General features: G+C 48.5%; 1 protein-coding gene across 3 annotated transcripts in view; it reads left to right on the top strand.

Annotated features, from left to right (window-relative positions):
• WNT5B (Wnt family member 5B) overlaps nt 1-20,841 on the top strand; it is a 75,265-nt gene extending 54,424 nt beyond the window's left edge. For all 3 annotated transcript variants that reach the window (XM_064654568.1, XM_064654570.1, XM_064654571.1), the window contains 4 exons: nt 3,937-4,067; nt 4,773-5,020; nt 11,116-11,408; nt 19,373-20,841. In XM_064654568.1, coding sequence (XP_064510638.1) covers nt 3,937-4,067; nt 4,773-5,020; nt 11,116-11,408; nt 19,373-19,831 — 1,131 coding nt within the window. In that variant the 3' untranslated portion in view covers nt 19,832-20,841. The remainder of the gene's footprint in view (nt 1-3,936; nt 4,068-4,772; nt 5,021-11,115; nt 11,409-19,372) is intronic.
• Nucleotides 20,842-21,495: the final 654 nt, after the last annotated feature.

The raw sequence follows: 21,495 nt of genomic DNA, 5'->3' as shown, positions 1-21,495 counted from the left end.
GTAACTTATGTCAGAGAGAGCAGTAAATATTTCTGGATGCACTGGACATTGCAAGGCATTAAAAACAAGCATTGAACTACAGTCGAGTTGCAAGAATAAACAGGAACTTGAAAGACAGTCTTGATCATTGCAGGAAGAATGTATGTCCAGTTCTCCCCAGCCTGGCAGAAACCAGAAAAGTTGCAGAAATGAAGATCACTGGAGTTATGTGGAAGACACATTTCCTTTCAACACTCCTTATAGCACTTGATAAGGATCTGTGTCACACTTGGGGACATCCCAAATTTTTGAAAAACAATAAGGGTAGGACAAGGAATTTACATGAGTAACTCTCCTTTTCTCATTTACCAGGGCTGTCTTCCAGCCAGGGTTCAACTTTTTTCACGGTCTGCCAAATCTTTGCAAATGATCTCATGGACATGACCTCCCTTTCTTGGAGTCTTGCAGCTTCCCTCCAGCAAACACGGCAGGGACGGTATTGGGAAAGCGGTGATAGCTCTCCAACTGCTTTGCTGTGACTTTGGAAACTGGATGTGTAAATTTATGCTTCGTGCACAGTTGTCACCTCTGAAAAGTGAACAATGGCAAACACAGGTACTAATTTTAGGCAGCCAGCCAACACAGTAGACAGTTGCCTAGGGCAGCAGACTGTTGAATGCAGCAGAATGCCAAGGCTGTACGAAGATGCAGACTTGCTGCTGCTGTGCTGCCCTCTGAGAAGGGAGCATTAGACATGAATCCGAGGGTTGAGATTCATGTCCCGTTTTTAGGCAACAGCTTACTGTTTAGCCCAGGTGATCCTCAGCACTCTGTGTGCAAGCATCAGACATGCAGTGCTCAAGCCAGTGTCCAATTCTGCTGTTTGAGTGATCCTCACCCACTGGAAGGGGTGGGGAAGGGGCCTTTTTCCACAAGAAGCAAGAGCAGCCCCTGGTTTTGGAGTTCTTTCTACTGCTCTTTCATCCCCTAGTGTAGCAGAAGTGGTCTGAGCTGGTGTGAGTGAGCTGCTGCAGGGGAGGGATGGTTTGGGGTGGGAGTCACTTGAGTGGTGAAGGGTAGAAAGGAGTGATGGTCAGGAAGGGTGGTGTGCCTGTGGTGAGGTTGGGCTCTCCCACCTAATACTGCACTGACTCTCTTCATCCCAGCCCACCAGCAGCCCTGCTCCACCCCACCTCTCATCCTCACAAAATTTCACTGACTTTTCCCACCCAGCCCTGCTTTGGCAAACAACCTCACAAAGCTGTTTGAACCAGCCCTGCAGTTGGGCTTAAAAAATAACCCAAGCTTTTTATTTACAAAATCAAAAACTTGCTTTCAAGATTTTGGTGGCAAGTAGAAACAGGCGCAAGGAAAAGGGATAGACTGTATTCTTCGGACCACCAGCCAAGTGCTTTGCAGCTTTCGGTCTGGAAGTTGCTGGCTGAGGCTAAATCCCTCCAGCAATGCCTCACCTGCTATTATCACTTTATCTGAAGTCATAAACACAGCCAGTGAAGAAATAATTTCCAACACCTTAAAAAGGACTCGCTTCCATAATTCACATCTGAGCTCAGTGGCAGTCACTTTCACCAGCAGCAGATTTTGGGTAGAATTCAGAGTTTCGGACCTTTCCTGATGAAGCAGCTCCTTTAGTTGCTGCCTTTGACAGGATATTAGGTTGGCTGGATAAGCGATCTTATCCCATACGGCAATACTTATGTCTCATGTTTCAAAATAAGATCATTGCCTTGCTTGTGCCTGTTGGCAGTCAGGTTGCTACTAGCAGTGTTCACAACACATTGCTGTTGTTAATCATCGGCTGCCTGTGCATATTAATACTTAAAATGAGATATTTAATTAATTAATGCCCTGTGTTTCTGACCCAAGTTTCACGTGAGCGTCTCCCAGGCTGGAAAGGTTTTTGTTTCCACCACGCCACAGTGCCGGTGATGGACCACCAGTGCAGCACTGCATGGTGCTGTGTCCATGTTGTCCCATGGAGTGCTGCGATGATGCACATGTGCTTGGAGAAGCTCACACAAACACGGACATTGACATCACCTGTATTTGTGGAACTGCCTCATCGGCTGGTGCTGTCTCACATTCCTGGCTGGGAGAGGCACCCGGGCGGCTCGCCATGGTTTACTCCTTTCTCAGAATCCGCGAGGAGACTTGGTGAGGGCAAAGCTTGGAGATGCACTTCTCCCATCATGTCATCTATTTACATGGCGCATGCCTTGTGTGTGTGTGTGTGTGAGACAGCACGGGCTTTTATTTTTTTCCCCCTGCCCTAGTTCTTCCTTCTGGCTGTGGTGAGATGGAAAGGTGGGAGGCTCTCATCTCTGCCAGCGAAAAGGTTTTCTGTATCTGAGGCTGGCTTGGAAATTCTTTAGGTGACATCACACCATGTCTGTGCAGACTCATTGTTTGTCATGGAAAAGCCATTCATCCATACACAACTTCCTTCCTCCCCAGACTCACGGAGATAAACTTTCCATTCTGTCTATTCCCTATAGAAACAGACCCAAAACATGTATGCGTGGCTACACACACATACACCTCGGCATCCCTCCGTCAGGCTTGGGGCTGTGGGAGGAGGAGAAGGGAGGATATAGAAGATGTGAATAAAGTCACCCTGTTTTCTTCAGACGTGGATCCTGCTGTGCCCAGGCAGTAAAACTCCCCTCCCACTGAGGTTCTGGGTCACACAAGGCTTTTTTGTCCCGAGGCTAATTTTGGCACTTGCAGCCCCACATCTGCCTGCCAGGTGAGATGGGCCACCAGCTGCAGGTACAGCACATCTGGATGGGGGAGGAAGTGAAGCGTGCTGCAAACAAACACAGCAAGTCCACCGTGGCGGGTGCGAGGAATTCGATAAAAAATATACTTCAGCGGTCTGAGCTGCCGAGTCTGGTGATTCATGTCTCGGGTGCTGCTCGTGAGGCAGACTGAAAGGCTGGGCACTTGCACGTCTTGGACCACGAACACCGTGGCCTCAGCCTGGGGGGGACCTGCAAGTTCAGCCTGCCTTTGGGGAGCCACTGCTGCAGGGCAGAGTTGGGGGCATACCAGGCCTGGTGTGGACACTGTGTGGGGCAGGAGGGGGGGGGCATTTTTCCATGGCAGAGAGGTGGAGACCATGTGGCACAGGGTAGGACAGCGGGAAGCCACGTAGAGATGGAGGCAGCAGCAGTGGTGTGGATGGTGTGATAAGGTGGCTGTTTCCCTGCGGTATGAGGGAGGCAGGGTGTGAGGAGCATCTGTTACAAGTACCCGCACAGTGTGGGATGCCTGCGTTTGCCTTCTGCCGGTGTCTGGGGGAGACAGGGCTGAGGAGCTGCCGGTGGGTCGAGTGGGGAAGGGAGAGGTTGTTTGGACAAGAGGAGCCTTTGAAGCTTTTCTCCTGTCCACCTCCCCTGCCCATAAAGCCATTAGACTCCGGTGCCAGCCCTATCTGCGCTCGTCGCTGGCGGCCCGGCCGAGCCTCGCAGACCCCCCACCCGGGGCGCGGGGCCGGGTCCGTGGCGTGAGGCCCCTCGGGAGGCCGTTTTGGGGAGGGGGCACAGCTCATTTCCGAGCCGACTCTGCATTACAAAGGCAGCGGGGCCAGCGCGGCGCTTTGATGTGCCCCGCCGGCTCCCGCACACCTGCGGCCGCGGGGTACCCGGCACCGGCGGGCGCGCCCAAGGCGGGGGCGGCCCGAGGGCTCCGGGAGCTCCTCTCGACGCCCGTCGGGGCGAGAACAGCCCCGGGCGGTGCCGGCGGAGCCCCGGCAGCGCGGCCCCTGCCCCGGGGCCGGGGGCGGGCGGGAGGCAGGGCCGCCGCCGGAGCCCCCGGGAGGCGGCGGCCGGGGGAGGGTCCTGCGGGGTGGGAGGGGGCGGCAGCCGGGCTGTGCTCGCCGCGCCCCCGCCGCACGCAGGCCCCGCTCCAGGGCTTCTCCTCGGCACTTCTCCGCAGGGCGCCCCGTCCCGGCGGCCGGCTCGGCGGGGGCTGCCCCCGCAGCCCACCATGACCGGGCCGAGGCTGGCCCTCGCCGCCGCGCTCCTCTGCAGCTGCACCTCGCCGGTGGCCGACGCCAACTCCTGGTGGTAAGTGAGGGGAGCCGGCGGTGCCTTTGTCCGCCCAGGGCCGGGGTCCGGGGACCGTCCGGGGCGGTGCGGCAGCTCCCTGCCCTGCGCTCTCCGCGGGAACTTCCCTGCCTCCCGGGCTTCTTTCGCAGCAGCTTGCTTCTTTCCAGGTTCCCCCCCACCCCTCCCACTGTCCCTGCCCAGTTTCTGGAGACGTGGGACGCAGCCCCTCTCCTTCCAGGCATTTCTGGGCTCCTTTTGTACGGGCTCGCTCAAATGCCGTCCGGGCTTTAGGATGTGGGGAATGCGTAGGGAGTGGATGGGTAAGGTTTCCTACCCGCTGCCAAAAGCCCTGGGAGCAGCCGCGGAGCCCCCTTCTCCTGAAGAGCGGAAAATAGCCTGGCTGGAAGGCAGGCATCGCTCGCTGGCGCTCTGTAAAAAAGCTACTCGCTTTCTTCTGCAGAGAAAGTGCTGAGCTTTCTCTCTGCCCCCTCCCCATCCCGGGTGTCCTCTGTGTTTAAACTCGAGTTACAAACGAGCTGTGTTTCTCTCGCTAGAGCCCTGGAAAAGCCTCGCATCTGGCAGAGCCGTGGAGGGAGGCAGCTGACATGAGAAATGCGCCCGGGCTCCGGGCTGGGCTGGGCTGGGCTGGCGGGGAGAGGTGCCGGGCGCTTCGCGGAGGGGGCCTCTCCCTCCAGACTCCCTGGGATGTTTTTCTCATCGTAGGTCTTTGGCCATGAACCCCATCCAGAGACCTGAGATGTACATCATCGGCGCTCAGCCGGTGTGCAGCCAGCTGCCGGGGCTCTCCCCTGGGCAGCGCAAGCTCTGCCAGCTCTACCAGGAGCACATGGTGTTCATCGGGGAAGGGGCCCGCAGCGCCATCAAGGAGTGCCAGTACCAGTTTCGGCAGCGGCGGTGGAACTGCAGCACGGTGGACAACACCTCCGTCTTTGGGAGGGTCATGAAAATAGGTAGGAACACCTGGTAGAACACTAGTACACCTAGTAGTTAGTGCAGGGAGGTGCTGAGTGCAGGCCGGGTGTCCCTCTGCACCTCTCTCCCTTCCTTCAAATACACATGCAGGAGTGATGAGCCCCATTAGTACCAGCTCCTAAAGCTGCCTTTAACGAGCTTTTCCATTCCCTGGTGTGCTGGTGCTGCCCGCACGCTGCCTGTGCCTGGGCGGGTGGCACCAGTGCACCTGAGCCACACCAGGAGCCAGTGGGGGGTGAGGGGGACACACTTTCTTTTGGGGGAAGCACGGGACGGTCAGGAAGAGCTGGGCGTCTTCTGTTTTGAGTGGTTGTTTAAAGGTAGCCAGAGAAGAAGCTGGAACCAGGAACAATGGCCCCGTGTTATCGTTACCAGCATCTTGAGTACCCTGGGACAGGGAATGCAGCCCTGAGAAGTGGGAAATAGGGCTCCCCTGGCGTGGGAGTTGCCCCCCTTCCTTGTACTGCCACTTTCTGTGTAAACCTAAGCGATTTTTATAATTCCTGCCCTGCTGGCCCTAAGAGGCACATTGACAGGCCATTGCTGCACTTGAATTGAGGTGTGACCTAGCTACATTGTCCCAGCTCCTTTTGAAATGCAATCATCTGATGGCAAGAAACTGAGAAATCCGGGCTCGTTTTGATGTGTCCGACAGCCAGGACAATAAGGAAAAGGTGTTAAAACAGACACACACACACTCACTCCCCACAACCCCTGTCTGAAGAGGTTTTCTTTCCCACCCACAAAGCCAATCATTTACACCAAAGAACCAGCAGTGTTTCTCGGTTGTGAGGTCAAGGAAAACACTTAGCAAGGGATGGAAAAAGACCTTCAGCTCCTGAACCCCTAGCTGCCCCCAGCATTGCTCTCACTTTTTTGGCTTAACTCTGAAAAAAACTGCATAGGCAGCAAGGCACCAAGAGGTGCATCTTTAATACCTCTGGGGCGTCAAGGCGATAGGGCACCAAGTCCTGTAATCCCTTCCATCTGATCCTGAAATTCTTATATGTTATCTTAGAGAACTCTAGGGATATTTCTGCATTTGTTACTCAAATCTTTCAAAATTCCTAATTCAGCCCATCAGAGCCATTCTAATTCTTCCCTTTCTGCCTAGCCCATACCCTAACAATTCTTCTCTGGGGTACTCCCCTGGGAAATGCCATTTCCTGACACATACTTCTAGTTCCTGACACACATCCAAGGCATCTGTGCATCCTTGATCTCTCACTTTCTGACAGCAAGGGTGGTGGCCACATGGGGCTGCATGCAATCCCAGATTGTTAAAACTTGTGCTTTGGGGTATGAAAACTGAAATTTCTGCCACCAAAGGGAAAGGACAGAAAATAGACCTCCATCTCTCCTTTCTGGTGTCCCTCCCTCACACATAACTTACCCTGAAGAATGGGGTAAATTTCAGATCCCCAAAGAGATACTAGTGACTCCACAAGGATGCAAGAATATAGCAATCTCCCCTTCTGGATCAAACCTCATTCTCTTCTTCAGTATCTTCCTGCAACCCTGGGTTGCTCCAGTGGGAGAGTCCACACCTGGAAAAGTAAGGGTGAACTAAGACAAAGCAAAGATCAGATCTGAAGGTTGAGAAGCTGTCAGGAAAGATCAGAGTGTGTACAGGAAGAAGGGATAGTGGAAGTTGGAAGATTTCTCCTCTTTAAAATGAATTTGATCCTATTTGTTTAGATGGGGAGTAGATTTGGGTTTTGATGAAGGCAGGAGGTGTTGTGGGTATGTGACAGGTATGACCAGAAGTCCTGCTTGATTTATGTGTGCTGCATTTGTTTGTTGAGTCCTGTTTTATCTCTCTTAGGAATCTACTGATGGCAGTGTCTGTGGGCCAGGAGTTGCCCACTGTTTAAAAACCTGTCCTAACAGAGTTTTGAACCCATCTCCTTTAGATTCTCTGGGCACTTAGAGTATGTTCAGATGTTTATACTCCAGTACAAGGCAGCACAGCAATAAGAAAACTGTCACCAAAGGTGGCCTGGGGTATTAGGGGATCCATGATTCATCGCTGTTGCCTGTGTCAGTGATAAGGTGCTGTGCTGCCTCAGTTCCACCTCCTGCTTTTGCATTTTTCTACTTTGTAATGAGTCATTGCTTATCATTTCAGCAAATCTATTTTCCACACTGGGGAAGAAGACAAAGCCTTTCAATCTCACGTTGTGTTAGCTATAAAGTCATTCTTCCCTCGGTTCATACTGTGTGTCTGTCTCCTGCTTTCAACTTCTGAGCCCCAAATCTGGACCACAGCCCTTTTTCTGTACTCTGTGCCAACGGCACGAGAAAGGTCTGGAGACCAGAATATCTGCAAGAGTGCACAGGCATGCCAGATTGTTGTGGAGAGGGAGGTGAAAGGCGATAAGAAGGACCCAGAAGGTGTGTAATGTGCCAGCAGCCCTCGGCTGCCCACCCACCGATGCAGGCATGGCATATATTACATGATTTCTTGAGCTGCTCTAGATTGTGAGGGGAGGAGAATCTGACCTGGCCAAGTCCAAAGCCTGGGAGATCCTTGCGAGAGCGTTCACTCAGAAACCTGGAAGATTAGTTTCCTTTCCCCCTCACAGAACTTGGCTTGGCTCAGAAACAGGAGACCCAGTCGGTCTGTGTTTAATCATTACACCTTCATTTTCTGTGTTCCACAGAGGTGAGGCAGTCCAATGATACCAAGCTTTTGTAGAGGGATCCACAGCACTGAAGTAGGCTGCTTTTCAGCATTACTTCCTCCTACTGCTTGTGTTGTTATGAGAGTTGCTCTTACCTTTTAAATGTGGTTTATTCAATAATTATATCTGATGTACAAATATTATTCTTCTGAAGCTACTTCTTGTTCTGTCAATACAGATTTTAGACTGCGCATGTGTGTGTATATATATATATATTATGCATTATATACAGACATTCCTTACTGCTACATTTATGAGGGGGAGAGGACAAGAGCACCCCAAAAGGTCATGTTAGAATTTCCTTAGGGGAGGAGAGAACAGATCTCCCTCTGAGTAATCCTAAATGCAAGGCTGGGGTTTCCAGGTTAGTCCAGTCATTTCTGGAGCCAGAGATCTTATCTCTTCAGCCTTTTCAAATGCTAAAAGAAGAAAAAAAAAAGAGTCATAAAACCAGAGAACAAAGAGAAATATTTTTTTCTTTGTTTTTCTTCGAGATTGGCAAACTTTGTGGTAACGCTTTTTTAAAAAATCGGTTGAAGCTAAATCTTTTTCATCAAAAAAGTTAAATTGACACATTTTTACCATCTTTGTGTCAGTCTCCCCACTGGGTTCGTTCTCCCATTTCCTTCTCGAGCAGCTCCAGGGAAGGGAGCCGTGGGGACCGAGCCCTTGCCTGGGTGCTGCCCACGCCGCATCCCGCCAGTGCCCCCCAAGAGCCGCCGCAGCCCCAGGTTCCCCGTCCTGCTGCCAGCGGCGGGCGGGCACAGGAGGGCAGCAGAGCTCCGTGGAGCTCCAAGCCGGCGGGCAGAGCCTCCCGGGGCCCGCAGCCCCCGGCATCGGCCCCGGCAGCCCGGGGTGACTCTGATCCAGCGCTCAGGAGAGCTCAGCAGAGGTGTGGAAAAGGGCAGAACAAATCTGGGAACACTCCAGTCCTGCGAGACGACAGCACAGAGGTGTGGAACTGGAATGAGAGGACCAGCAAAAACCCAAATACTTTTCAAAGGCTGGAAGGCACGGCAGGAGAGCAGAGAAAACTTGGGTGTATAAACCCTCAATTGTCAGCTACAAATTTGGTTTGTATTAACACAGGCTTTTATCACATCTGATCCTGCCTCCCAGGCCAAGCCATGATCTTCCAAACCTACTACCAAAGTCGAGTGAGCACTGTGGTTTGTTCTGCTTTGTGGGCAGCACGGGGAAAAAAACCCCATCCTGCTGTGACTTGTTCCAGCCTCTCCCACCACCATCCTCCAGCAGCCTTAAACAACTGGTGCAGATCCAGGGGCTGCACATTGAGTTGTGCTGCTACAACTGACAGGTGGAGATGGTTAAAACATGGACAGTAAAAGTGCAAATCCAGTCTGTGCTTTCAGAGATCTCAATCCAGCTGTAAGGATGCTAAGCACCTGGAGTTGTGAGGACTTCGTTGCAAGAGCTGTAACAGCGTGAGGTCCTTGCCTGTGTTTTAATCTCTATAGACAAGAGAGGGCTCTACTTAACAGGATGTGTCTGCAGGGCTCTCTCTATACAGGCACAGAGGGGTAGGGGCAAAACTGCACATTGGACTGTTATCTTCAAAAAACCATAACGTGCAAAACAAGCTAGATGAGTAAAAGCTTGATTTTTGGTTATTGAAAAATGAACTCCCTGATGGGCCAGTCTCAGCTGAATTACCTTAACCAGGAGTCACTCCTCTCTACCTCTCAGACCAGCGAGGTTTAGGGGAGCATAGTTCTCTCCTTGTGACCTTCTAGTAAGGCCCTCCCTTCTATATTATGTGTCCTGTAGTATTTTATCAGCCTTGTGCTGAACTCCAGAGCAGAAACCATAGTGTTGGACTCTCATCTGGGGTGGGGGAATCACAAGTTGTTCTGCAAGGTGGATGCCATTCACAGCCCTGCCTTTGTCTTGGGTCATTACCGCTAAATTGGTGATAAGCTGCTATTAGTTACAGATTGTCCGCAGGTGCAAATTGGAACAAGAGCATACCAAAAGCATCAGCGCAGCCCTGCTGACGGTGCTGGCACTGAGAGCCTCCTGGGCTGGTGACAAACTAAGTATTCTTGGAAGATCTGCCCTCTGAAGTCATTCAAATTTGCATGAGAGGATCTTGCTGGGGTTTGGTGTAAGTAGCTCTTCACAATTAGATTGCTTATTCAAATGAAGCTTTGGCAGTTGTTCTCTTTATCACTGAAAGTTTGGTGATGAACACAATGACTCTGAAGGTGTCGGTTTAGCTTGTTAGACCGTGTGGTGAGAGTGCAGGTGTGGATTGCCTCCTTCTCCTCCTTATTCCCTCTCTACTCCCCCTCTTCAGACCCACAGCGCTCCTGGTGCTTGGCCTCATGCAGTGTTCTGGCTGTGATGGTGCCCCGGTCACATTGGGGCTGAATCGCTGCCAGGAATACATAGCTGGAGACCCGATCCAGCTGCTTGGCTCAGATGCTGTGTAGGGCATACATGCCAAGCAGGGCACTCTCTAGTAAACCTCCTAATGGAAAGTCTTTTCATTTATTATTGTCTACATGGGAAAGTTTTACTTGTTCCAGCACTGCGGTTCTGTAGGCACGGGGAGAGCCTGTAGTGTAAAAAGGAGTTTCCTTCAGTTTGTCTCCAAACAATTTTCAGCTGACCTTATGTAAACCAAAATAAGGTCGATGAACTGAGGAGCGCGTGAAGACTGCTTGTTCCAGTTAAATGAAAACCTTTCCAGGTGATAACTGGCTTATCCAGATGTTTCTTTTGCACAGGCCCAACCTTGTTACTTGTTCTCACTGATTATTGGCAAATGCAGTGGCTAAGGCAGCAGCTGTATTTTCAGCAAGTGAATAACCCTCTTGCTGTTTGAGAGTTTCTTTCAAGTTAAAATGAGAGGATAGATGAAGGGGAAAGAGGCTGAGCAGTTCTTGCCTATGGTGTTGCTATTTCTTTTGGCGAAGGCCTGCAGTTCCCAGGGCTCTTAAATGTTCAAACATAGGTGTAATAAAAATAATAACCCTGGAGGAGCAGCACCTACAAACGATGAAGAGCATGGTTTTCTAAAGAACATTGCTCCAGGAATCTCAGACCCTTCCCTGGTGCGTGTCAAATAATCAGATTTGGGTTTGATCCTGGTTGTGCAGAAACTGCCAGCTCTGGACAGTCAGTTGACTGGAGCTGTTACAAGTGAAATGAAAACAAAACTGGGATGCAGGCGTGTGTTAGGGCAGTCCCCCTCCTCCAGAACAGGATGGTGCCCTTGCTCTTGAGCATCGTATTCTCGTGAATTTTGTGCGCCTTATCGGAGCACCCCATATCTCACTGCCCAGGCCCTGCTCCTCACTGTGTGCTGCATGTTCAGTGAGGTCTGTCTGCCTGTGGTTAATTTGTCTGTCTCACCTCTCTCGCAGGGAGCAGAGAGACCGCCTTCACCTACGCCGTCAGTGCTGCCGGGGTGGTGAACGCCATCAGCCGGGCCTGCCGTGAGGGAGAGCTCTCCAGCTGTGGCTGCAGCCGCACGGCCCGGCCCAAGGACTTGCCCCGAGACTGGCTGTGGGGCGGCTGCGGCGATAACGTGGAGTACGGATATCGCTTCGCCAAGGAATTCGTGGATGCCAAGGAGAGGGAGAAGAACTACGTGAGAGGTTCGGAGGAGCAGGCCCGCATGCTGATGAACTTGCAGAACAACGAGGCCGGTCGCAGGGTAAGACGGATGCTGACCCTGTCTTTTTTCTCGGAGGCAGGGTCAGAAGGCTGGAGGTAGCTGGATACCAAATTAGTTGGAGGTGTGATGAGGGATAGTCCAGTGATGCCCCCGTAAGAGTGTATGCTCCCGTTTTCTGCATTTTTCAGAATATTACAGACAATATTGACAATGATATATTCCAGTTTTAATGTCAGGCTTCCACTGCCAGCTAAAGCCAGTGAATTTTGGGGTCTGTTGAGACACTGTATGGCACACGTGCAGACATGTAAGCCCTTTCCAAATAAACTAGGTGCTGTTATGGCCCATTTTTAAAGTTAATGTCTCAGAAATGAGCTTCCCAGAGCTCTGGAAGTGACAGGCTGATGAAAAGAATAATATTTTGGCATCTGGAGTTCTCTTCTCCTACCATCATTTAGATTTTTGGGAACATAAGGCCAGAAGCAAACATCGAATCAGGCTACCTGGCTATTTCTGGAACTTAGGCCTGGCTCAGTTGCCTTGCTATTGGGCAAAATAAATAATTTGCATCTAGGTGACAAATATTTCCTGAGAAGATTCACAGTTGTGATCTGGAGACCCCTAGGGATGGAGAATCCATCACTTCACTTTGTAGTATGGTACCATCATTAATCACTCTGTTTCAATGCTGTACCTCATTATCATTTGAATTTATCTGGCACCAGCTTCTAATCAGTTCTTTTTCTGACTTTTACAGCTAAATCCAAAAGCCTCTTAGTAATCAGAATTTCCTCTGCATGCAAGTATTTATCTACTGTAATTTATTCACCATTCTTTCTTGACAAACTAGATAGAGCACTGAAAACTCTCTCACTTTCAGAGGTTCTCATCAGCCATCAAATCATTTCCCTGTCAATTTAGTGTACCCTTTCCAGTTTTCCCATACCCTTTTTGCATGCATTCAGTGTATGCACTTTTGCTTTTTTATCACAATTGCTTTGTCTGTGATTAATAACCCAGAAGGTGTAGCATCCTTCATATGTGGTACAGCCATGTAATCCCTCCTCTTTCCAAAAGTAGAACAGGAATACTTAATTCAACATTCGTGCATTTTCCCCAGGGTGTTTTAAGATTTTATCATTCTTCTGTAGAAGTAAGCTTTTCTAAGGTTAATTTTATTTCTACTGCACGTTAAAAAATCCTATTAAGCGTACTTAGTCTTGCTCTTTTGCACATTCTTAACTAATAGCCTTAGTTTCCTTATCAATTTTCTGCCCTTTCTTGCTTCTAATTATTACTGAATTATCCTTCCCTTTCACGTGGATGTTTGTCTTTTCTGCATGTAATTTCAACTTCATTTTGCCACCAAAGATGATGTGCTCTGTTTTTTTGATTGTGAAATCAGTGTGTCAGGTTGAAGCATTGTGAGTATTCCACGGTTCTTTTGAAAAATCAAATTGTGGTAAATTTGCAGTAGGTAAAAAAACAGACTTGAAAGTTGTAGAACTCAGTAGGTTTTGCTTTGGGATTGTTTTTTTTTTTGGCTTGGAAGGGCAGAGGGTCTGCATTTGCTTAGAAATGGAGGGTGTAGTGGAGTAGTAGCCTGAACATGACATTCTTTTTTGCATTACTTGCTTTGCACATCTTAGATGTCTGGAGTCATGAACTTGGATTACTACAAAAAAATACTCTGCCTAAAATAGGGAGTGAGTATGTTATGAGACTTTAACAGCCAGCCCTATTGCATTGAGGGATCCAGGGACAGAATATGGCCAATAGTCTGAGGTGCCAATTGAACTGCAGTAACATTTGTATTAGAAGATCAGGTCAGAAGATGCTTGCTCCATGCCACGGGTAAAATACTGCCTGTCATGTTATTCTTGTTATATAGGCAAGATTCTTGCTGAGCTGTGATTTCAGGTGATGCTACAGAGGAAAAAAAGCTTTGTCCTGCTTTAGGGACAGAGTTAAAGGCAGTTATTTCCTGCCTTTACTACAGTGCAGAAAGTTGTTTAAATTGTGCTACAGTACCTCGCTTCTTTGGACTCTGTAGACAAGCTCTCAAGGCCATTTCTGTGTCTCCAGTTAACCCAGGACCTGGACAAAAGCTTTCCAAAGGGGCCAGCAAAAGACAGTGTTATTTCAGGGTTGAGTTTTGTAGACTCTGTAGAACAGATGGCTGTAGAAAATAACCTTAGATTAAATGAACACAAGTCATTTTAGATTAAATTAAATGGTAGTATGAACCAGTGTGTAATTAAGCTTGTGGATTTCAAAAAAACTCTGATAAACTAAGGGAGCCGGTTAATAAGCTGAGCCGAGGAACTCAATGTGGAAGAGGTCTGGAACTTTTTCAAGTCAAAGATGCTAAAGCCATTACAGTTCTGCATGCCAAGCAAGAGGAAAAAGCTTATAGGAAGAATATCCAGACCTCACTGAATGAATAACTGCCACTGAGAAGCTGTTAGGAATAGACCAAGAGCCTACTAAGAATGGGGGAAGAAAAAAACCACTGATAGCAAATAAATAATGAAAAGCTCTGTCTTAGAGGTCAAGAAGTGTAAAGATGAAGTGAGAACAGTAAAAATCCCGCTGAGTCGGACCTTGCTAAGGTTAGTAAAATAAACAGCAAAATTTTTTTAAACTTTGCAGACTGGGGGAGATTGGAAGAAAGGAGACATAGTCAATGAGGATGGGGCTGAGTCTAAAGGCAGAGAAGTTTTGGTCCCAAAAATAAGTGAGCGCTTTACCTGGGGCTTCCAAGTTGGAGTGCGGGACATTGCTCATGGAGAGGGATGCTGCGTGTCTGCTGCACAGTGGAGATGTCTCTTTCTGTCCTCAGCACTTCTGCTTAGCAGGAATAAGTTCTTGAAGTGTAGATTTTTAAATACCTCTGGGACTGTATTTTTTGGGGGAAGCCAGGCAGGGCAGGGTGCCACAGGGGCAGGCAAGGTCTCCCAGAGTAGGCTGATGGTGCTGGCACCCTGTGGGAGTGAGGAAGGCACGAGGAGGCAGCTATAAAGTTCAGACAGGTAGAGGAAGAGGAGCTGAGCAGCAAGTACTGAGGTTTGAGCCATTGGACTTGACATGGGTGGGATGGTGCAGGGGGCTGCTAAGGAAGCAGAGTTTGGGATAGGGCCAGATGACTCAGATGAGAGTCAAGAGGCTGCAAAGGATTGGAAGAGGGAAGGGCTCTGGAGAAATTGTGGCTGGGACTTTGGGGTGGATTTGAGTGGATGAGTATTTGGGGGTAGTGAGGAATGGAGATAGTGGGATTGGGAAAGGAGATGAATATGAAAGGATGGAGATCTCAGAGCCATCTGAGGTCTCATCTCCAGATCCTTTCATAGGAGGCTCTGAGATCACATTGCTGCGCGTTCCAGGGTTTTCCGGTCAGGCTGGTATTTGGCCAGTACAGGACAGCCTTTCCTCTTGGCTCTTAAAAGCATATTAGCATGGGAGCAAAGGAGAAAGGCTGGAGATGGAAATTTTTGCCACTAAGGCAGATGCAAAACTCAGGTAGCATAAACCGCTCAAGTCTCAGGGAGTGCTCACTTTCTTTCTTGGCACTCTGAAAGAGATGGCACCTGTGATCTTGGCTTCATTTACAAGTGGACCTGGGAGAAAGGATATCTCAGAGAAACAGGCAAAATGGGAAATAATTTGAGAAGACTTTTTCAAAGATTGATCACACAGTCATTTAGAATATGACTCATTTCCTAAAAAGCAGACTGGGTCCGATAGGTCTCATTTATCTGAACTTCTGTGAAACATTTAAGGTATTTCCCACATGGAAAATTCTTTGTTAAATTGGGAAATATAAGGAAAAATGCAGCAGCTATGAGATGGGCAAGAAACTGCTTTTCAAGGAAAGATATCAGTATATTGTGAGAGGATGTATCTTGATCTTAACAGAGCTTGTTTAGCAGAGCTCATCAAGGACTTGCCTGAATATTTTTGTTTCTCAGCCTCAACACAAGCACTAGGCTGATGAAATTTGATGATGATACAAAGGTGGCAGAGGAGAATCTGAATTTTGTAGCAGCTAATGACATCCAATAAAACAACATTAAGACCATCATTTGAGGCCTTGTAGGAAATTTGGTTTTAGTCATTAGGAAATGGATCTGCAGTCAGCTACAGATGTAATGTGGCTCAGAAGGTGGTAAATATCCTATAACATACTAGGGAAAGCCTATTTATAAAACATGAGGGAATACTAATGCCATTGTATTAAGCTCTTGTGAGGCCCCACAATATTGTATGTTCTCATATTCCCAAGTAAAATGACCTCAGACTAGAAAAGGCTTGTTATGGCTGACCCAAGGGATAGGAATCTTTTCTTAAGAAAGTGGGCTAGACCAGCTTGCCATATTTAGCCTACTAAAGTGAAAGTTAAGAGAGGATGTGACTGATGTCTGTGTTCATGGGAGAAATAATATGGGAGGAAAAGTACTCTTTAAGCAAAAGGACAATTTGGCACAATAGCAAATGAGCATAAAGTGAATACATTTAGACTGGAAATCAGAAAAAGATATTTTATCATTGCAATAGTGATCAGAATAATGGTGGCTGAAAACCTAATTGCTTTTAAAAGGGCACTGTATGCATTTAGGGAAAATATTATTTGAAGCAGTGCCTACAATAGCAAGAGATCATACTTAATAACCAAGGAGGTCCTGTCTAGTCCTGCATTCCTAAACTTCTCAGATTCTGATTTTGGAAGTAGGAAGGTGCGTATGTAAATCCATACTCCTAAAAGTTGATGCTGAAGGAAAGGAGTACTGGAGACCCAGCAGTGAACACTGCGGAGTGACCACCAAGGTGCCATCCCACTACAGCCTTGCCCCGCTTTCCCAGCCAGTGTTTCAGCTGATACCTTCTGATTTATAGGCAGATTTTTGGCATGTCCCTTCACTCAGTTTCCTGTGAGTGAGAAAGTTCTCCTTAAACCCTGAGGAGCTCTGGTGGCAGGAGAGAAGATTGTCCCTTCTCTTCATGGTTCTCAAGAGGAGCTGGGGAGGATGGGAGGGGATCAGAGGCCTTTTATCTTTCAGACAGTCCTGACCCCATCACCCCTTCAGTCCACATTGGAGTCCTTGTGGTGGCTTCTGGCTTTATTGCTCTTGTTTGTTTGTCTTTGGCTGTTATCTCAATATGTCCTTTCCTTCCATCTGTCTTTTTCTTCCAATTGGTCTCCATTACCCTCTCTTATTTCCCCCATTCCTTATCTGTCACTGTGTCTGGCAGACTGGGATGGTCAGTCCTTCCATGCTGTTTACCCAGTCAGCATATGGCAGGCCTCAGTCATCAGTCACTCGAGCCAGTGCCATAAGAGCCTGGAAGGGGGTCTGGCTAATTGACCACAGAGGAATTACCCATTAATCCTCTTCCTGTTCCCATTCTTGCAAGAAAAGAATTGGAAGAGAACTTGGGCTTATGGGAAGGGGCTCTAAGCCTTTCCATTAGAGGCGTTTTCAACCTGTTTAAGTGGCATGGCCATCGATCAGTTCCTGCCCTCAGAACTGCATGTGGGGTCTGTTATTCTTTACCTTGACCTGAGCCTGGTCAGAGAGGAATTCTCCAATTTCCTCTGCTTTCTCCCCATCCGAGCAGCAAAGGGGGAGAGTGTAGAGTCATTTAGCAGCTGAAGCTATGGTTACCTCCACGGGACATTGGTGGTGGGAGCTGTGGGGGCTGAGTGGCGCCATCCTTACCTGTGATAACTGGTAGCATTCTGTTCCCCAGCACAGCTACTACCCACATGGGCCAGATGTTTTGAGCATCAATTGCTTAAAGCCAAGACGGAGTGAACTCAGTCCCATGACATTAACTGAGAGGGATTGAGTTGCAGTGTTTTTCTAAAGGAACAAAGCCTAGGATTAGGAAGAATCATAATACTTTATAAAAACACTTGCAAGGGCAAGGGAGGCACAGGTGGCCTGGGATTTGACAGAACCATAACCAAAAAGTGCTAACACAAGCTTATAACAAGCAGGCTGGCAATGCAGTGAGGATATAGTAAGTGTCTGGTGCACGGGAAATTCAGCTGTAGCTCTGTCTGGTTACAGTACAACAGGAATCCTTAAGTGACGGTGTGGTTGGTCCTCTGCAGTTGTAGTTTGATCCCAGAGAAGTGCTTAACTCCCAGCTTGTTACAGCTGTTACATTGCGCTGTGAGGTTGTGCCCTGAGGGATTGCCTCAGTAAATTGAGTCTGAGGAGGGCAACTAAAGGTTTTCTGTTTTAGGGACTCACTCCATTGACTTTCTCAGGAGCTGGACTGGCCTCCATGTGATTTAGCCATTAAGCCAAATTGAATCTTTACTAGCTGTCAAAAGTATTAGACCTTAGTTAGGCCAGGAGCAGCCAGTTGTTGTAGGAGAACTCTGACCTCTTACTGCTGGTCCAGAACGTAGTCACAGGCAGATGGTTTTGCTTGCACTATGCTCAATTGCCTTAACCACCTAGTCCTTGGCATGTGAAAGCAGAGAGCTGTGAAGCTTTCTTCTGTCAGTGAGTGAGGCAGAAAAGAAACCTCTGTGTTTGGCTGCTTTTTTTTCCAGCAGAAAACCTGGCTAGGAGACACGTTGCCATCTCCTGAGCACCCTATTTTTTTCCCATGTTCCTTGATCTCCCCCACCAAATACAGCTGGTGGCAATTTTGCAGCTGATGCCAAACACCTTTGCTTGGCGTGTGGGATCTGGCAAAGGCACTGCAGGATGCTGGATGGTCTTGGGAGAGCAGATGTGACCCTGCTGGTGAGAGGATGAGGAGCAAGGGCTGGGGGGGTCAGCCCCTATAAAATGGAGCAGCTCTGATGGTGTGGGGATGCTGGCTCTTTGCTTTGCAAGCTCTGTCAGTGCCTGAGAGCTGACAGGATCTCACCTAGCATGCAGTTTTGTACCTGTCTCTGGAATTGATCTAAAGAACAAACACAACTTGCATTTCAGTTTATTTTCTATGGTTTTCAGCTTTGTTACTGTAGAATATTTTTCAGTATTTCACTCTCCTCCCAGCTAGTGTGAGGAGGAGGAGAGTAACCACCGTCTGTCTCTCTTTACATGTTGTACTTGCTCTGCTGAGGGTTTAACGCTCACTGCCCTGAATTTTCAAGACTCTTTGCTAACTTTGATGCCGGGTTTTCAGGGGTATGATGCATCTACAGCCCCTGCAGGCTCCTGAAAACGTAGCTGAAAGCCTCTGGCAAAAGACAGCATGGAAAGCTTGCGTTTGCTGTTAAAATCTAGGCTTTTCTGCCTGGCGACAGCCCTGCTGGTGGAGGGAGACGTGTGGGCACAAGATGGCACAGGTCCGCAGCGAGGGCTCCCAGCTCAGCCCTGCTGCTCCAGGAGGGCGCCTGGTTAACACCTCCAGCAGAGCTAAACTGCTCCATTCCAGGGTGGATGTGCCCATCTTTGGCACCACCACCCCTGCCTGCTCCTCTCTGGACACTGCTCCTGGGCGAGCTCCTCTCAGCAGGCATGAAGGGAAAGGGTGTGGGTCTGCGGATTTGTTTCCAAAGGATGCAGATGTATCCCTGCAAGTGATAGCCTTGGTTCCTGGGGCGTATGGTAGGAAATGGGCTGGTTCCCAGGTGTTCCCTTTCCGCAGCACTGAAGGGAAAAACATGCCACACTGCTGTGGTCTGTGAGATGGGGAATTTCCAGAGTCCACCCTAAGAGCACTCTTCCTTTTTTTTTTTCCTTCTCATGACCCTGCTGTCAAGCCAGCAGTCTGCCAGAGGGAAAGCAGGTGGGGTGAGGAAGCCGTGTTTGCAGGCAATGTGACCAGAAATAGAAATGTTTAGGGAACAGGAACACAGCAGTCGCAACAGGGAGATGAGAAGACCTTTGTCTCTTCTGAAGGGCAAAACAACAGAAATTGCGGGGTAATCAAAGCAGTTCTGAAAGCGCGATGAATTCATTGTACTTAAGCCAGCTGCCAGTGCAGCAGGAATAAACTAAACGCAGCTCTGCCTGATTGCATTTCTTTTCCCACAGGCCGTGTACAAGCTGGCAGACGTGGCCTGCAAGTGCCACGGTGTGTCGGGCTCCTGCAGCCTCAAGACCTGCTGGCTGCAGCTGGCTGACTTCCGCAAGGTGGGCGACCTGCTGAAGGAGAAGTACGACAGCGCCGCTGCCATGAGGATCAGCCGCAAGGGGAAGCTGGAGCTGGTGAACAACCGGTTCAACGTGCCGACGCAAGAGGACCTGGTCTACGTTGACCCCAGCCCGGACTATTGCCTGCGCAACGAGACCACCGGCTCTCTGGGCACCCAGGGCCGGCTGTGCAACAAGACCTCAGAGGGCATGGATGGGTGTGAGCTGATGTGCTGCGGACGGGGCTATGACCAGTTCAAGAGCGTCCAGGTGGAGCGTTGCCACTGCAAGTTCCATTGGTGCTGTTATGTCAAGTGTAAAAAGTGCACAGAGATCGTTGACCAGTATGTCTGTAAATGAAAGGAGCCACCAAAGCAACAAATCTATATTATATAAATCTATATAAATATATTTTATATTTGTATAAATAAACAGATGATGATAATAATTAAAGAAGCTTATTTAAGAGACATTTTGGTTTTGAAATCTCCCCCATCAGGCCAGCTGGTTTGACATTCCGCCAGTTCTGCTGGGGAGTTTGTCTTTGGGTGCATCTCCCCTAGGATTGTTTCAATCAGGGTGAAGAGGCTGAGGAGGTGCTGGCAAAGCACACAAGCACACACTATTTCATTACAGAAAGAAAGCCAGGAAGAAGAAGAAGAAGAGTGGGTTCTTCCTGCTCTCTCATCAGTAAATCTCAGCATTTTGCATAGTTACTGCACATCGGAAATTACAGCCAAACGTGGGTGAGTCCTAGTTATTTGAGTTTCAAACCCTGCACTGGGGAATTTGGAACCAATTCTTGGTCTGTCTAAAGGGCTTTGTCACACTAGAAGGAAGGTTAGCCAAGGCTCCCTTACCCCAGTATGGCTTAAAATCTGCAGTCCTGTAAACCATTCCTGGATGCTCCCCAGACCACAATGGGGTGGAGGAAGGTTTACCACCATCTGTTGTGAAGAAGGAAGGTGCAGCCTGTGGCTAACCAGCGCACAGTCTGGGAGTCCCCATGGAGACAGCACCTCTTCTGTACCACCTGGGCCAAGGGAAATCTGTCCAGCTCAGACTACATGGCTCTGTGTGTGAGGGAAATTTTTTTTCTTTTCCTTTCAATCTTGTGCTGAAACTGAATTTGTCAATACAGAAGAAAAGCTGCCGCTGCCCGGGGATATTTGCAAAGTATATTTTGTCAGTAGAAAGAAGCATTGTGCACAAACACGTGCACATGACTGCATAAGCACTCCTCGTACCACTGCCGGTTTTTCCTCTTTGAAGTGGATGCAGGTGGTCACCTTGTTCAGCTCTATTAAATCCTCCTCACCGCCATGCCAGTCGTATAGTTTCTCTTTAACATTAAACACCCCTCAGTGACATTTCTTTCCCTCTCTTGCTTGTGTGTATATGTGTGTTTTTGTTTTATTCTTTTGGTGACGTGCCTTTTATTTTGCTGCTCTTTATTTCAGAGTCCAGGGGCCATGCTCTTCGCTGGCATAAGCTCACCACAGATAATGTTTGCTCCCAGAATGTGGGTGTCTTTTCTGTGGTTTTTTTTCCTGTGTTTTTTTCCCTTGGTAATAAAAGACTATAATAAAATTGTACTGGGGCAGAAGGCATTACCAAAGTCTGCTAATCAGTCTTACCACATTGGGATTTCAGTAGAATCCAGTTCATAAAGCAGGGAACAAATGCTGTTTCTAGCACATTTCCTGTGCCTCTCAGCATCTGCAGAGTTCATTTGCAGTCAGAACAATCAAGAGGAGCTAGTTCCCAAAATTTAAGGGGTTGCTAATATACATCCCCTTTGTTACTGACATTCCAAGGGTGTTGGTTTTTTTTCCCTATAAATTTTAAAATGCGCAAAATATGCCAATAAGCAAAGAGCCAGTTGTGAAGATTATTATTTTTATATTAAACTTCTGTTTCTTATAAAACATTGCAGTTTTACAGATTCCACCATTTCAACCACCAGAGAAGAATTTATATGTACCTTTCGTACTTCAAATATTTGAGGACTCCAGAAAAGCACA

This window comes from Pseudopipra pipra, chromosome 5 (genome assembly GCF_036250125.1).
Source record: "Pseudopipra pipra isolate bDixPip1 chromosome 5, bDixPip1.hap1, whole genome shotgun sequence".
In the NCBI taxonomy this organism is placed as follows: domain Eukaryota; kingdom Metazoa; phylum Chordata; class Aves; order Passeriformes; family Pipridae; genus Pseudopipra; species Pseudopipra pipra.
The sequence above is the reverse complement of the archived record's forward strand: the minus strand, read 5'-3'. Positions and strand labels throughout refer to the sequence as shown.